Source organism: Rhopalosiphum padi, chromosome 4, assembly GCF_020882245.1.
Source record: "Rhopalosiphum padi isolate XX-2018 chromosome 4, ASM2088224v1, whole genome shotgun sequence".
Lineage (NCBI taxonomy): Eukaryota > Metazoa > Arthropoda > Insecta > Hemiptera > Aphididae > Rhopalosiphum > Rhopalosiphum padi.
In genome coordinates, this window is record NC_083600.1 from 34,611,870 (window position 1) to 34,628,948 (window position 17,079).

The following is a 17,079-nucleotide window of genomic DNA, read 5'->3' on the forward strand; positions in this document are numbered from 1 at the left end:
AATAATATTGATATGATAATACAATGTGTGTCGTATATTACATTATGATAATAATATGCGCACAGATGACGTCCGGAGACAAATATCATTTCAAAATGTGTGACACATCGGTATGTACTATATGTGTATAATAATATGTGTATTGTCACTGTATATATAGGTATATAGGTACATAGAAGAGAGAAAAAGAGAGAGAAAGAGAGATAAAACAAACAAACAAACAAACAAACAAACAAACAGCAACACTTATTAATAATATTATTATACAATATGACTAGAAAACGATTTTTAAGAAAAAATAAAATAATAACAACAATATCGTGCTACGGCTGAAACAAATTGTAGTATTCATGTCGAAAATAATATGCAAATAATATCGTAATATAATAATATTGATATGTATACAGTCTAATTATCGTAAACGTGCTACTATAAACACTCGAGACGCGCCTATATAGTCGCGGTACGAAAGCTGACTGCGGAGGCGAACGGTCACTCACGAGACTTTTAACAGTATCGCCGTGGACGAGAAGCGGCGGCGAAATGGTATGCTTTTGGGTTTCGCTATGGTAATAATAACATAATTTTCACGACGACTGGACAACCGGCTGTAGTAATTCCGGGGGAGGTTTCACATCAAATTTTTTATATTTTGTATAATATTTTTGTTATATCTTTATCCTGGTCAAAAATCCAAAGTGAATATGAAGGGTAATCCGTAGAAAATAATTATTTAAATTCATTTGTTTAATAGTTATAAATTTAAAAAAAAAAAAAATTATATTATATCACATAATTATATATATATAATTTGAATTTTTCTAAAAACGTAAGAACTAGAACTAAATAAAAATAATATCCAATTTGACAATTGTTTTACGGTATACGATAAATTGAATATATAAAGGTCAGGAATCATTAAAAACTTTTTTACTTGAGGGCCACATACAAATTAAAAAGCTTTTACGCTCCGAAATATAATATATTAATATATAATCAGAAAATGCATTCAAAATTTAAAGTACAGAAAAAAAAAATACAATGTGTATAATTAACACATGAAAGTTTTTAACGGTTGTTACATCATGCAGTTGTTTAAAATGTCTGCAGAATAATTTAAATTTAATGCAATACATTTTACCCAAAATTTTAAAAAAAATCAAGTAAAAATCAGAATGGCCCACTGTTAGTTATTTGGAGACTCTCGACGTAGATATTGGTAAATTTGGGTGTTTTTAATCTTAAATTTATTTCATGTATATGCAATGTCTACATTGATCCCAATGTTTGAATGAGAGAACACATGCATTATTTGTTTATAGGATTTGAGTGTTATAAATGTGTATAATCGTTTTTAGTATTAACATACGATTTCGTGTTGCCAAAATCACATATACAGTAATTTAGACTAAATTAGAATGAGCAAATTCACAAAGTCCCATTACAATCTAACCATCCTATAATTTAATTTTTATTTCAATAAAATTCACCTACATTCATATTTTTGTGAATACTTCGTTGATTAAATTGTATTACAATATTATGAGCGGTATAGTTATTTCTTGGAATCAGTAGATTCAGTTGTCCAATAGTCATAATATGAATATACTAATATACATAATATTGCTCTCCGAGTCACCTGTGGTACCGCAAATGTACATTGCAATTCTAAGAAAATTACCTATACAATAAACGACTTAACAATAAATTATTATACGATAACGGTAAAAAAAAGTACATCAAATACAAGTACAAATAGTACAATAAAGTTATATAATATTAAACGCTACTTAATCAAAATGATATGTATTCGTTTGGTAAACATTGTTTTTTTAAACCAAATAGTTTCCACGGTATTGGTATATTATATATGATATGTATAATATTAATATGATATGTATACGTGGTACCTAACCTTCACAGATTACGAAACATATATAGATAAGACCACGTGTCGCTAGGATTTCTGTGTGACAGCGATGAAGCTTAAGACGTAACCGCGTTGGTAGTAAATACGAGAAAAAAAATTCACATTTTTTTTTAAATATGAGTACAGTAGTATAATATAACATAACAATAAACATGTTCGACTTATATTATAATATAACGGCAAACGACAACGGAAAAGTGACACACAGATCCTTTCGACTTTTGTCCCCGTGTTCCCCTTATGACGATAATACAAATACAATTTAAAATTGTCTCTTAATGATATATAGTAATAATTATGCTACGTTGCAAACATTGATATGTTTTAAGTTACTTAAAATGTAATATTATAAACGACTTATTAAATACACGAAAAAAGTCTATAATTGATATGATCGTTGTTTTTTTTTTTTTTTTTAAAGAACAATAATAATAATAATCGTAACGAACAAAATACATATATAAATATATACTATAACATAACACGGTAATTTTCCTATTTATAACAATATGTAAGTATAAATAGTTTATCAACCATTTGAAGAGGAAGTCATTATTGCTCATTGAAAATTGTAAATATTATGTAAAAATAGTATTAGGTAAGTAATAATATTGCACTATGATAATATTATTATGCCACGTTCCTCCTCATCTACTATATTAAGTAGATTTAACTTTGAAAATTTTACCTACCTATTGGTAACGGCCAGAGGAAATGGAACATGTATATATATATATATATTTGTTTTTCATACATTTGTACTATTTAAAACGCATTAAGGTACAGTTATTTATTATTATTATTATTATTTTTTTTCACACCGACTGAAATTAACTCGACAAATGCTTTTTTCTATAGTAATATAGTGACTTGGGATGATAATTTATTTGTTCGTGTAACAACTTTGACAGTCTATTAACGACGCTTTATAATTACATTTAACAATCTATAAGTATTGCACGTCTGATACGTACGATGGGTTAATCTGAAGATCGTTTCCAGTAGTTGAGTTTTCGTGACAATTATAATTTATAATGTTTAAACATCGTCCGGATAAACTACCATAACGCAGTAACACAATATAATGTGTTAAACTGATGGCTTACTGCTGTAATTGCGTTTGTGGGAACAGTAGAGTAGTGTACAATAGGCGGAAATTTGGTCGATAGTTAATCGTAAATCGGTCATGAAAAATAAAATAATAATAATAATATCAATAATGTTAGTGTTAAAACATTTCATAACATTTAGACCGAAAATTATTTTAAAAAAATAAACAAAACAAAAAAAAAAGATAACGAACTAATCTTACACGTAGGTGTACGAGAGATTACTATATGTTTTGGTTTAGTGTACACAATATAATTTGATATGTCGGTCGATTTTGTGCATGCTGCATGGACCACTGAGAGTGTAACAAAAAATCTAGTTTGATATGTTCAATGTTCATTATTGACTTCGGTGAAATAATATCCGTGACTTGTGTTAGTAGTAAAGAAATGAAGACTCATAACAAATTCAAACGAAAGACGGCGAGGAAATACCTCGGACCGCGATATCGAAAAGGCACGATTTCCGTGAGTCGAGCACCGTATATAATAAATATTGTTTGAATTTATTTAAGAGATATAATAACGCTCGATGGGAAGAAAAATGTAACGCGCATAACGTACATTATTTTTTAATTGTAATTATTATTGCGGTAATTTTATTCACATTATGGTCGAATTAATAAGCATTCCCGATAAAAAGTAAAAACCACATGCGCTTAAAATGAAAAAAATCCTATCGTTACTTTATAGTATCATAATATTATGATCAACTTGATATTTTCATATTTTTATATGTATTTGTATTGTACACGGAAAAAGTTTACAAAAAAAATATATAAATCAACGTGGTTAATTTTATTTTAAATTCTGTTTTACCGTGGTTATATAAGGTGCCTACTTCAGATTGGGTTATGTGGTTTATTTACGAGCATTTCCGAAACCAACTGGTTCGTCATTCACCTCAAATGCTACAATAATAATATTATCATCGTGATATCGACATTTTGTTTGCTGAAATATATTAAAATTCATCCCGTCTTGTTAATATATGGTGAAGTTTTGAAAGAAAACGATTTAAGCACACACGGCGTACTCCCTGCCCTTCCTCTCGTCCGTTATTTCTTGCTCTCAGTATATAATTTATAGGTATATATATATATATATATATATATGCAGGTAGTATGAGCATGACAGTGTTCAAACGTTTCGTTTCATGTGATAAAAAGAACAAATCGAGCGCACACTTTAAGTCTAGTACATAAAGCGCTTCGCTTGGCACGCGATATAGCCGTGGTCAGTACATATCATTATTTTGTGACGTTATAGTAATATTTATAATGTTATAAATATATATATATATTATATAATATATATATATATATATATATATAGTATCCCTGTATACAAAACTCCAAAAGAACGAAAAACATTTAAAAAAAAAAAACGATGTCACCGTGACATCCGCACTCGTCCCTTTTCCCAAAACACCACTAAAACCATTCGTTACTTCTCCGGCCACCCAAAGTCCTGTCCCAATACGTCGTACAGCTTCTGATTGTGCTGACCGAAATGTTCCCGGAGTTTGGCCACGACTTCCGGCTGGATGTCCGGATGCTTCCGGCCTTTGGTCTCCTTCAGACACTTGTCTACAGGCCCGTATCGCAGACAATAGAATCCTTTGGTTCGGTTGAAGTAGAAATTGTCGGCGCCGATTCTATGTTCGAGGCCCAGGAACGTCTCGATGCGATTCAGCTCGGACACGGGGTTGGTGATGAGCCGGTCGCCGTTGACCACAAACAACTGTTCTCTGGGGAACACGTCCAGCCACCGGTAAACGTGGTTATGGTAAGTGGACACGGCCACCGGCCGGTAGTTGGTGTTAACCGTGCCGTCCGGCTTCACCACTAGCTGCTCGAACGACCGACTGCTGCGGTTCGCCAAGGGGTTGCTGTGCAATTGCGTGTAATCCGATATGGCCCTGATCACAGGATCCCTGAGGATGAGCAGCAGCTTAATGCTCGAATTCATCGCCTTGATGCGTTCCGGTACCTGCGAACGAGATGTCTAAAGTAATAACGTTCGTATATTATAATATAATAAGAAGGATATAATAGTCTATTATAAGTAGGTACTATATTTACCCTTGGGTGCGTGATCCATTGATAGTATCAAATTTATAAAAATAATTAGTTTTTAGAAAAAAGTATTTTTTCTACGGTTTTTTAATTTCTTAATATTTATATTACCTACTATCTTAAACTATCTTACTATCTTAGTTTCTATTTCTTTATACTGTGAAATAGAACATTTATTATCCTTAAGTTTATCACATTTAAACCTAAATGCTTTGGGAAAAAAAAAGCTATTTGTTTAACATTAAACTAATTATTTTATTACATTATATCCATTAGATTTTTGCACACTCCATTTACTAATATAAAATTAAAAATCTAAGTCGGTATAGAAACTAGATTTTAATTTTAAAGTTCTAGATACATGAATCAAAAATAGTGAAGAGAGATTAAAATGTAAATATAATAATTATTATAATATTAATATTTCTTTTTTTTTTTTTAATAAAAAAGCACTAAAATGTATTAAGATTTAGTGTAGGCAGTAAACGGATCACTTTATATTTTAATGTAACCTATAGATAAATACATTTCAGCAGTTTACTTTTTCTTATTGTTGTTGTTATGTATATGACATTATGACGTATTATTGTAGTTTCACTATTGAGTGACTTGATTTGTAAAACAATCGCTTCTTTGCATGTTTTATCAAACGAGCAGGTGCCCATATTATGTTTTTTATGATTTGTGGATTATCAGTAGCCAGCCTGGTGCATTAGAGTACCTACAGTCTACACAGCTTACTGTGCATAATATGTATACATTTAAAATAAAATATTCAAAGAATATAAATATACGAATAATCCTATAATTATTTTTTTATAAATCAATAAGTATTTTATTTAAATTAACGACATTTCTTAAAAATGCTACAAGTATTTTAACTTGTAATATTATGAATTATTTGTTCTAAAACTATGTGTTATTACAATATATTTTATTATTTTAAGATATATTATATTTATAATATGTATGCTACAATATTGTCCAGTTAGTAATATTGTACGATTACTAAAGTGATATAAAAAAATACGCATCTCATAAAGTATTGAGAAAAATAAATTATTAATTATCTCAGTTAAATCAACTAGAATTTTTTTTTTTTTTTTTAATAATCCACTTAAGTTAACTATACAATTAATTTATGAATTGAATATTTATTTCTATTCTGAAACTTAGTAAATTTAAGTTGCTTTAATTCTCACATGTGTGACATAAAACTACTATCTAAGTTTCAGAGTAAATTTTTTTCAATATTTTATATTTAAATTCATTGATGAACTTTAAAAAAAATGTTCGTTGGGAGAAGGTGATACATGTTTGTATTAAAATCCTCTTATTTATTATAATTTATTTATATTTTTTATTTTTTATTTATTTTAAAATAGGAACGCACTTGAAACACTAAAATTTAAAGCATCGAATATTCTGTTGTTCAGTTATATTATGACAACAAGGGCTTTACTGAATTCTGAGACTTTCAAAGTATAATAAGTGAGTGTTTCAGAGATTACCACTTGATGTGCTAAAAGTAGTTTCTAGGTAACAATCAGGTAGGGGATATACATATTCATGTATCTTATGGAATACATTACTTTCCTGAAAGGATCTACTAAACTCGTGTACTACAATACCAATATCAATGATATCGTGTTACAACGTTGGCGTGAAATGCATTTTGTGATTTTTTTTCGATAAGTTTATAGCGAAAATCTGAACAATGAAAATAATTCCGCTAAGATAAATTTTAGCGAGTCTTCGTTTAATTAACAACGCGATGGTATGGAAAAGCTGTGCATAATAATAATAATAATATAATATAATGCATTGCGTTTTGTAGTATCAGCTTTTCATTGTTTGTTTGTAGTTATATATATTTTAGACAAAATAATAACAATAATAATAATAATATTGTGTATGCGGAATATACAGCGCACGTCTCACGAAGATTTACGATTTTGGTGTGATGCGAGTAACAATATGCAAACACTCTATTAACCCATCACTTTAAATTAGTACAAATCCTCGTGGGACACCCTGTACGCGTATGCACTTAAATATTGAACGGTTGCACACGAATAAAACTGTTATTGATAACAATAATAATATTATAATATAATAGCGTATAATATTATATTGCATCAAGAACGCGAATGCTTAAAAAACAACCAAAGTTTAACATAATATCTAATGTGAAACGTTATAGCGTTGTGTCGCTATAATGACCACAAAAAATGTACGAATATGAATTGTAATATTTTGTTACTCCGCAATAACCCCGTGGTGCATGCGGTGAAGTGTTTTACCTTCGATCAAGGCGAATGCAAACGACTTATGAATACGCCATAGGTAATAATATTGACTGTCTGCGTTATCTCTAAGAACGGATCAAACGACGAGTGCCTCTACTAATTATTATTACTGCAGTGGCTTTATAAGTCATGAATATTTTCAAACCCTCGCGTGCCAAAATAAATGTCGACTGTGCGTATATATTATTATTATTATAGTAATATTAAATCGTGTTAAACAGTTCGGTCTCAGACGACCATTATATTAATAGAAACGAGACACGAAAAGCACCCAAAAAATTAGGTATATCAAAACATTATTAGAAGTGTAGTGGATGCTATTGTGCTATACGAGGAGTGAATATTTAATAACGATGTTATCAAACCAGCGATAAGGTGTGTGAATATATGGGAATAACGTTGATTTATTTATTTTTGAACTTTTAATATCACTATATCGAACGATACCTGTATGATCAGTGACTGACTGTAGTTTACGAGTGAGTGATGTTTTAAGACTTCACAAATTATGTCGAAATTATAGTGAACGAAACAAAATGTGTAACATAATATATAGTGAAACACCGAAATCTGCAAATGAAAGATTTCTTTTGTTGACAGATATACATAGGAATACTATCACAATGTGTAACTACTACTTGTTAACAACAATCAATGATACCAATATGTCATCGTCTAGGCCATTCTGATCGTGTTTTTCGATATTAAATTTTTGATTATGACTAAATTTGTGCTTTAAGAACAAACTATAAATAAACATTGATTATTCTCGGAGTACGAGTGAGAATAAATGCATGAAGCCCAAATTGTGAGAAAACGACTCTTCGATCTTCCATCAAGACAATTTGCTGGCCTGTAAATTCGTAAAATCTTTTCTGGTCAAAAATTGGACTTGTGGGGCCCAACAATCTCTCCCTTCTCTGCATACGATATATGATATATCCCACTCTATTTGATTGTTAACTCTTTCTAAATTGCCTAAACTTAGTTTGTTTTATGTTAATTTAATGTACTTGAATTTGTATAAATGAAATCTACCAAAGTATATTAAAAGCATTAAAAAATAAGAATTTTTTTTACATTGTATTAATTAATATAAAGTACGAATATATTGAAATATTAAACTTAAAGGGAACAAAAACAGGAGGAAAAATAAAAATAAAAATTGTCAATAAAAAGTTTTTAGACTGAAAAATTAGTCACACTGCGTATTTTGTATTTATGCATTCTAACTATAAAATATTTTTTTTTTCTACTATAAATTATAGTAGTATGAGTTTAAGTTTTTAAAATTAAACAGTTTACGCCCATACGTAATAATAATTCGTAGAATTTAAAAAATAAATATTATTATACACCACACAAGTTTACTACAATTGTCCATAGTTATGTTATAGTTTTACCAATGTTTTTTCAAATAATCTATATCAGAAAATATATTGGATAATAATTACTTCATCATTATTTATTGTTTCATATGCAGATTTAATTCACCGTGGACATTATACATTATAATTATACATATTTTTGTCAATAGTGAGTATCTAACGCTCTATATTTTACTTTAAATTCCAGTAGGTATGTTTTTTTTCTTAAATGTTGGCAAACGATTTTTATCTAATTATTAACAACGTTTCTTAATTTAACAATTTTTTTATAGTACATTATTTTACTCTGGTACAAATACAAGTAACGAAAAATGTATTGTTGAAATTTTCGTACTAAAAGACAGCACTAAAATATTTTGAGTCGACAGCTAATGTATAAAATGTATAGTACCAAACGAACAGTATGTATAACGTATACGTCATGGTTTATAATAAATTTATGTTATGTTAGTCGAGCGTGGGAAAAAACGACGAAATCTATATAATATAGCCAGGTCGCATACTACATGTTATTACATAATATAGGTTATGATATGAACGCATGTTTCCCTTAAAATAACAACAATAATAATAATAAAAATATGTTATAATTTTATTAAATCGAAAAAGTTTTAACTCCGCCGTCGGGGACATCTCCTACAATAGTCACGCGTCATGCAGTTTATTATTATTACTATTTTTTTTATATATTTTATTGTAGCGAATTGTATTTCGATTATTATTAGCCCGCCACGAAGGGTAGTGCCCATCAAGCGTAAACATTGCGTGGGTATACCTATATAAACGCATTCAAATGGCTGTAATAATATAATGGCAGTTTTTAAAATATAATTGTTTTTCCAAAAATCTGACGACGCTCCGATGCTTCACAAGAGGAAAGTATAAAATTGTTTTTGAAATAAAATAGAATAATAATATGTACATTGTACGCGGAAATTTAATTAATTGTTTTGTTTAATACACGCGAGCCTATGTTATGCTGACAAACTATGTGTATTCCGTTTTATCTACTCATTTGTCCAACGTTTTCTCTTGTCCGCTGAGATTTTGTATCTGTCGTCTAGCAAGCGACCTACCTACGAGCAATTTAATTCTCGTTCGCTCGGCGCCTTTGAAAGTAAAAAATAACCCCATCCTCATACATCTTGTATAAACACGAGTACAATAGAATTACGGTGGTCCGTTAGCCACGGGTGCGATAATTTATTACATTATAATATAATATATCATATTACACCTACCTACACTGCAACGAGAAATATTATTAAATTTCGACTACACCTACTAATTCCGTGTAAAAAATCTTGTAAAAGTACATTTTTCATGATTAAATAAAAATATTTTTTGGCGAATCATGTAATTCATTTTTTCTACACACTTTAATAGATCTTATATATTATCGCACTATTTATATTAGATAAGTATAGATTTTTGTTCGATACCTTAAAACCAAGTGAAAATTTACGATATTTCAATACAAATTTAGATTTAGAAACTTGTATTTTATAGCCTATATGTTAGTAAAAATATCGATAATCCAAAGACGTATACGGTTGTTCATTTGTTATAGGTATACTGCGTATTATTGTGCTGTGATTTAATACTAGAATTTAGCTGATAGTATGTTTAACAGGACGCGCTAAACTAAAATCGGGTCGATAGACATTTGTGCCCTATCGATATCAACGTATAAACTCGTATCTTCTGATCTCGAAGAATTAATCGTTTTCGGTACGATAAAAAGGAAAAAAAAATCGCGCTCAAACGAATAAACTTCAGAATGACGCGTATCGTACCTCTATTTGGTGGTTATTGGTTAATAAAATCGAATATAATCTTATTAATAAAATACTTTGACAATAATTTTCACAATTTTATCTTGTGTTAATTACTCTCTCTCGCCACCACTCAAATAAAATAAGTGATCAAAATCCTAACGGCCAATTTTGTCGGTTGTATATCACTGAGCAATCTGCCGAGTAGGAAATTATTATAACCTAACCGAACGTCCGTCCAATGTTTGCGAACTGTGATATAAAACAATATTATCGTCCTTCAATCGTTTTTATTGACGAATCACCACCACTCGATTTGTATAATATAATACTTTTAAAATATATATTGTATATATATATATATATATATATATATAAATGATGTACTCTGAAATAAATCGAAATTAAGTTTCTGCAACTAACCCGTGACAGCAGTCGAAACGCGGCTGTCATCGTTGTCTGTAGACTGTATACTTTAAAATGTATTTGGTTGATTCGGCTCCATCACCATTGCATCCCCGAACGCCGCCACTGTAATCTCAGTCAAACGGATTGAATATTTACATTCCTAAAATATTTTTATAAACGTGCATACTGGAATGCTGCTCTAATCGATACGCAAATATCGACAGCTGTCGATCACTTCCAATATTTTTCGGGCCGCGATATACATAATATAACCCGAAACGTAAAACGCTTAAACAATTTACGTTTTAAAAAAACTAGAAAAACAATAGATGAATAAAATTATGTCATATTATTCAAATCCAGAAATGTTTGCTGAAAAAAAAATGTATTCTACATCGAAACAATTGTCCTTTATATTTACCTATTTAATGTAGTGCGTATAATCGACATGGCTCTATTGTTTATTGTTTATATACATTATTTTCGAAAAACGCGAAAAATCAATAGTTCACTTGGTCTCGACAACGTTTAGTCTTCATTTGCGGAGAACAGTCGACATCGTTAAAACCACCGACCATTTCGTTATTAATTCAAATATAACGCCACCCGCTGAGTGTTACTTGTCAGGAAAGTATCCGCATGTGAAAATTATCTTTTTTCCCGTGCAACGTTAAAATAAGTCGAGAAAAAAAAACATACATTTACTCTCGGATCGCGCATATTATATTATTATGCCATTTAATAATATACAACCTTCGGAGAAAATCCCAAGAGATTACCAACGAGATTTGCTACCGTAAGCGGTTAGGTATCTTAACGAATTTTCCCCACGTCCGTAATGGGTACCACGTACCAACATGTACTTGCTCTTCACTATACTGGCGGGGTGCCAATAGTTTTTTTTTTTTACGAGAGTAACGACTGTTATTTTTTTGCTCGGCAGTCGCGATCATCGAAAACGAATAAAGTCCATACCGTAACCAGTAACAAAATATTTACCAAACTCTACCAGACACGTACCGCGTAGAAGTATATGATGGGCACACTTAATATTACGTATAATATTAAAACAACGCTGGATTATATCGGAAGTATTTTATACTCGTATTCGCCCAGAATAGTCGACAAGATTTTTCGAACAAACTATGGTGATTCATTATTAACCGTCGATGGCGTTATAGTTGTGTGCCACAAACGTGCTGAGATGAGTTGATTACTTGAAGGAGTAGACGAATAATAAACATTATGATCGAACTACACGATAACACGAACGTCCACAACGCACGCCTGCGTTAATTAGGTGTTAATTCGGCAAACTTCAAAGAAGTTCATTTATTTCGAAATTGTGTAGTATATTATTATAATCAGTATACTGCACTATGCAGTATGTCAGGTAAGTATACATTAAATGTTTTAACAGTTCGACTGGTACGACTGCTATATACATTTCTTACGTTATTTTACGGAATTGTATTTTATTTATGCGCAGTTACAAGACTACGAAATACAAAGAAATAATAATAATAACTTCTAGTGCTTATCAAGAGCACGGTTCTTTTTAAAAGTTCAAACGATATTAATATTGTTTTTATGCGAATAAGAAGAAACTTTCTGTGCGTTTCCATAATTTACATAGAAATGGCCAATATAATACGCGAGTCTTAAATAGAACTGTAAAATTATAATTTCTCAATACAATATTCTTATCTCGATTGAAATTTACTTTACGTATAATTTTAAACTTATAACGTTGTTATGATTAAATACAATATTATAATCTTACGTTTTCTTCACGTGTAAAAAATAAAAATATTGATATAATCTAAACATCATTATATTTTATTTGAAGTAATATACATAAAAAAAAAACTTATAAGATTATGAGACAACTAAGGAAACGTTCATAAAAAACCTAAGCCAATAAATTGAACGTCATCATATCTACATTTATACATAGAAAAACATGAAATTTAAATGTTGGTTTCACACGAAAGTAAAATTTGTAATTTATATAAATAAATAAATTACTAATTTATCCTCATCATAAATTCACTTCGGACTTTTGAAGATTATAGTGGATATTATACTATGTAAAATGTATATATTGTTGTTACTCATAAATTATCCACTTGCGCAAGAATCAACCTTGAAAGATATCAAGAAATATTTTAATTATTGATCAAAAGTTTTCATGGCAAAATATTTTTTAATTCTATTTTACATATGTCATTATTGTGTGTTAAGAATGTTAGTTTATTAAAATTAATAGTTAACGAGTATAAATATTTAATAAACAAAAATACATTTCATATTTTCAATCTAAAATGTGAATCATAACCTCAGTTTATAATTAACTGCTTTTTTTATATTGTATTTAATATTCATTTTTAGTGTAATAATATTGTAATCAAGACGGCGATAAATAATGATTATTATATTATTATTGTTTAGTAATATTATTATGTGTATAAAATGATGGTGACCCGGCGATTTGAATAGGCAATTTAGGGGCAGTTGTGTACCGCAGGAAATTTTAGAATATTATTTTGTCATACTTGGTATAATAATATTTCTATTAGACATCATCACCCTGTTGAAAAAATTAAGAAAAATATATGTAAATAATAAATATTTTAATAATATAATATTAAGGTGAGAGTAAATAGATTAAATAATTATTATTTATAAAGAGTATCTCTTTATTATTTTAATGCAAACAATTATATGATTTTTAGTTTAATAACTCAATATGCTTAGAAAATTCCCTACTCAATATGTTTATATTTTCCGATAGTTCACAATGTACTTAAAACAATAATTATCCCAAACATTTATTAAATAAAAATTAAACATTAATTAATAATAATGTATACACCAACACCATACATCTTATTTAAATATTTTTGTTACGTATTACCAACAAAATATTGAACCTATTGAATATATTTAATATATATGATAAACAATACCCTTAATTATTGGAAAATAAAATTATATAATGAAAAGGCTTTCGTCATGAAATAATACTTTTTTTTATTAATATATAACTAATAATAATCTAAGTTTTGCTTTTATAAAATAAGCAGGTTAGGAAGAATACTCTGTCCTTGGCTTCGAATACTTGGACCTATCAGGTGTCAAAAATGTTGACTGTGGCCTGTAGTTGAATGTCATGAGAGCAAAATATGGACCTTAGCAGTAAATAATACAGCAATAATTATTTACGATTTTACGTGTCGTCCTTGTATAGGGAACATTCAAATATTATTTGCTGAATTCTTATTTTAGTATGTGTAGTGTCAAAACAAGTACTGTAAAATAAAATAATGTCATTTTATCGTTATTCAACGCAATAAAAAGAATTTTTCAATAATCAAAGAATAAAAATACATCAATATAACTTATAAATATAATATTTGTACAATATTTGTATTGAAAATTTAGGTCAGAACATAACTAAAATAAAGCCACACCACTTCAATTATTTATATACATAATAATATAATATATTTTATGTATACAGTACTATACACTATACATAATATTTCTTTGAAGTAAATGGAGTGTCAACATACATTAACGTTATTCAGTAATATAATGTTGAAAAGTAAATTGTGTATAATTTTCGTATATAGTTTCGTATGCACATCGATAGTACTCAATATTATATAATACGTTCGCATATATTAAATTATATGTTTGTTGTGTATGTAGTTTTAATGACAATAACAAACAAGGTGAACACGTATACTATTCCGGTCAGGAGGAGCTCTTGTACTCCGATAAAGTAATTTTAAATATGACTGCAGTGGATCAATCGATTCAGAAATAAATTTATATCTACCCTTTGGAAAAACCTTTTGAAATCATACCAATTTCATATTGCAGTGGTGTTCAATGACTAATGAGTAACTATACGAATTAAAAAAAAAAAAGCAAACGAGAAATCATCAAAGAAACTGTGCGCGTCATATCCAAACGCGAATACACGATAAACAATGAAACGCGTTAATCGCCAACCCTACAACTGAACACAGCGATGTCGACACACTTTCTGGACATAATTAGCGCATAATTACACGAGCGGAAATCATTCGGTACCTAATTTTACGCACGGAGGTGTATAAATAATCGAACGTCGGCGTGCGGGGAGCCCCACCACAACATCACGAACGCGTAACAATCACGACGTACGTCCGACATTTTCAAGCATTTATATTACAGTGCGGAGATTCGTGCGATACTATAAAATTTAATAGCGCCGTTACTAGACAATAACGATCCAAATAAACTACATTTGGTGGGTACGCGCGTGTCGGAATCGGAGGTGACGTCATGACGAGGCCCAGTTAATGTATGAACATTAACGATAATAACATCGTACAACACTGCAGAGACAAGATTATACGCGTAGAACGTCGGACGGCGACAAAAAATTACGGCGAGCCAAAACAAATGAAAAATTCAATTACAACTGCATGACAGTCTCCTACAACAGTCACGGGGTCAGACGACGCAATCGTAACTAGGTCACGAGAATTCATCGGGCATTACGTTGTTATCACTTTAAACGCGCGACCCGCGATCAATTTATTATCGTTTCCAACTTACAGTGCACAAACAGAGCATTAAATATGGAATCTATAACTACATTATATGGCCTGTCTGTATGTGGTTAAAGCGGCGCGGTGGAGGGGATGGAGGGGCTTAACCCATTTGTGTAATAATTTCCAAACCGACAAAAAAATAATAATAATAAAATAAAATTACCTTGTTAGACGAGCATACTACACGTAAATCGGTGATATTGAAACGATATTTTGTATTATTATTATTAAAAAAAAAAACTATCATTATGAAACTGTATATTAATATGATATTATAAACAATATATTATTATAATCTGTGGCCATTACATCCCAGAAATAAAAACATTTTATATTATTAATGGTATTCAATAGCAATAAATTAAAAAGTTAAACATATTTTTGCATCATTAGAAATATTATATTTGATCAATATTAACTGTCATATTTCATGTTATGTATCATTGTACAAAGTACAATAGGTAATGTTTATTACTGCCGATGTGAGGGTATTTAATATGAATACTATTTTTACCTATTATAATGTCAGCTTTGTTTAAAAATAATAATAAGCTCTAAAATCTGACTAGACTTCCGTCTATAGAAATACATCAATACAATACAAAAAAGTACGCTAAATAATTGAAAATTCAAATCTATAATGTAAAATATTAACTTGAAGGATTGTTATTATATAAAATATTTATGATTTAATACATGTTAAAAAAATATGATATAATCATTCAATACCAAATTATACTAAAAAAAATAATCAAATTACACAATTCTGTGCTTATTGGTACGTTTATAAAACTAAAATAATATCTTATATATTGCTAAACATACTGCGTGCGCGCGTGTGTGTACATTACTATTATTATTTTAGTACCTAAACTGGAAATATAAATGTATTCCTTTAAAAACAACCATTTTATTATGTATGTTATACTAAGATTGGTAATTAATAATTATAATGCTAAATAAGATATTTCGATAAGCGCAAGTTGTATAGAGTACCATATGCCGGTGAATACCACTACGTTTATACTCGAATGACATTTTTTTTTCATCGATATTGTGTGCAGCGCAAATTATAAAACTACAGACATCCGCCGACAAGTATAATATCATTAATTATAAGTAAGAAATATGCACATCACATCTAATTTTGAAATGTATACATTACTCATCTAAAAAATCAATAATATACGAGAGTACAGTAACACATGTCGTCAGATCCCCTTCTCTATATAAACACTTAATATTTATTTAAGTGTTAATTATTAATTCAAATATTTATATAAAATCAAAAGCCATTTTATAATTTAAAATGGCTCCAAGTCATAAGCATTTTCTTAGCCACCCGGATTGACGGCGGTTCATAAAAATATATATGCACCTTCTTAGGTTATGAGTTTATGACTAATGAATGAAACTCAAGACGGGTCGATTAATTTACTAAAATATTATAATATACTGATTATTTTTTCCAGATG

The 17,079-nt window shown here is 29.5% G+C and overlaps 1 protein-coding gene across 1 annotated transcript in view; it reads right to left on the minus strand.

Moving 5' to 3' along the window:
- Positions 1–227: 227 nt before the first annotated feature.
- Positions 228–17,079, minus strand: part of LOC132930962 (heparan sulfate glucosamine 3-O-sulfotransferase 5-like) — a 38,966-nt gene continuing 22,114 nt past the window's right edge. Inside the window, exon 4 of the mRNA XM_060997090.1 lies at positions 228–5,031. Within this exon, the coding sequence (XP_060853073.1) occupies positions 4,486–5,031 (546 nt within the window). The 3' untranslated portion in view covers positions 228–4,485. The remainder of the gene's footprint in view (positions 5,032–17,079) is intronic.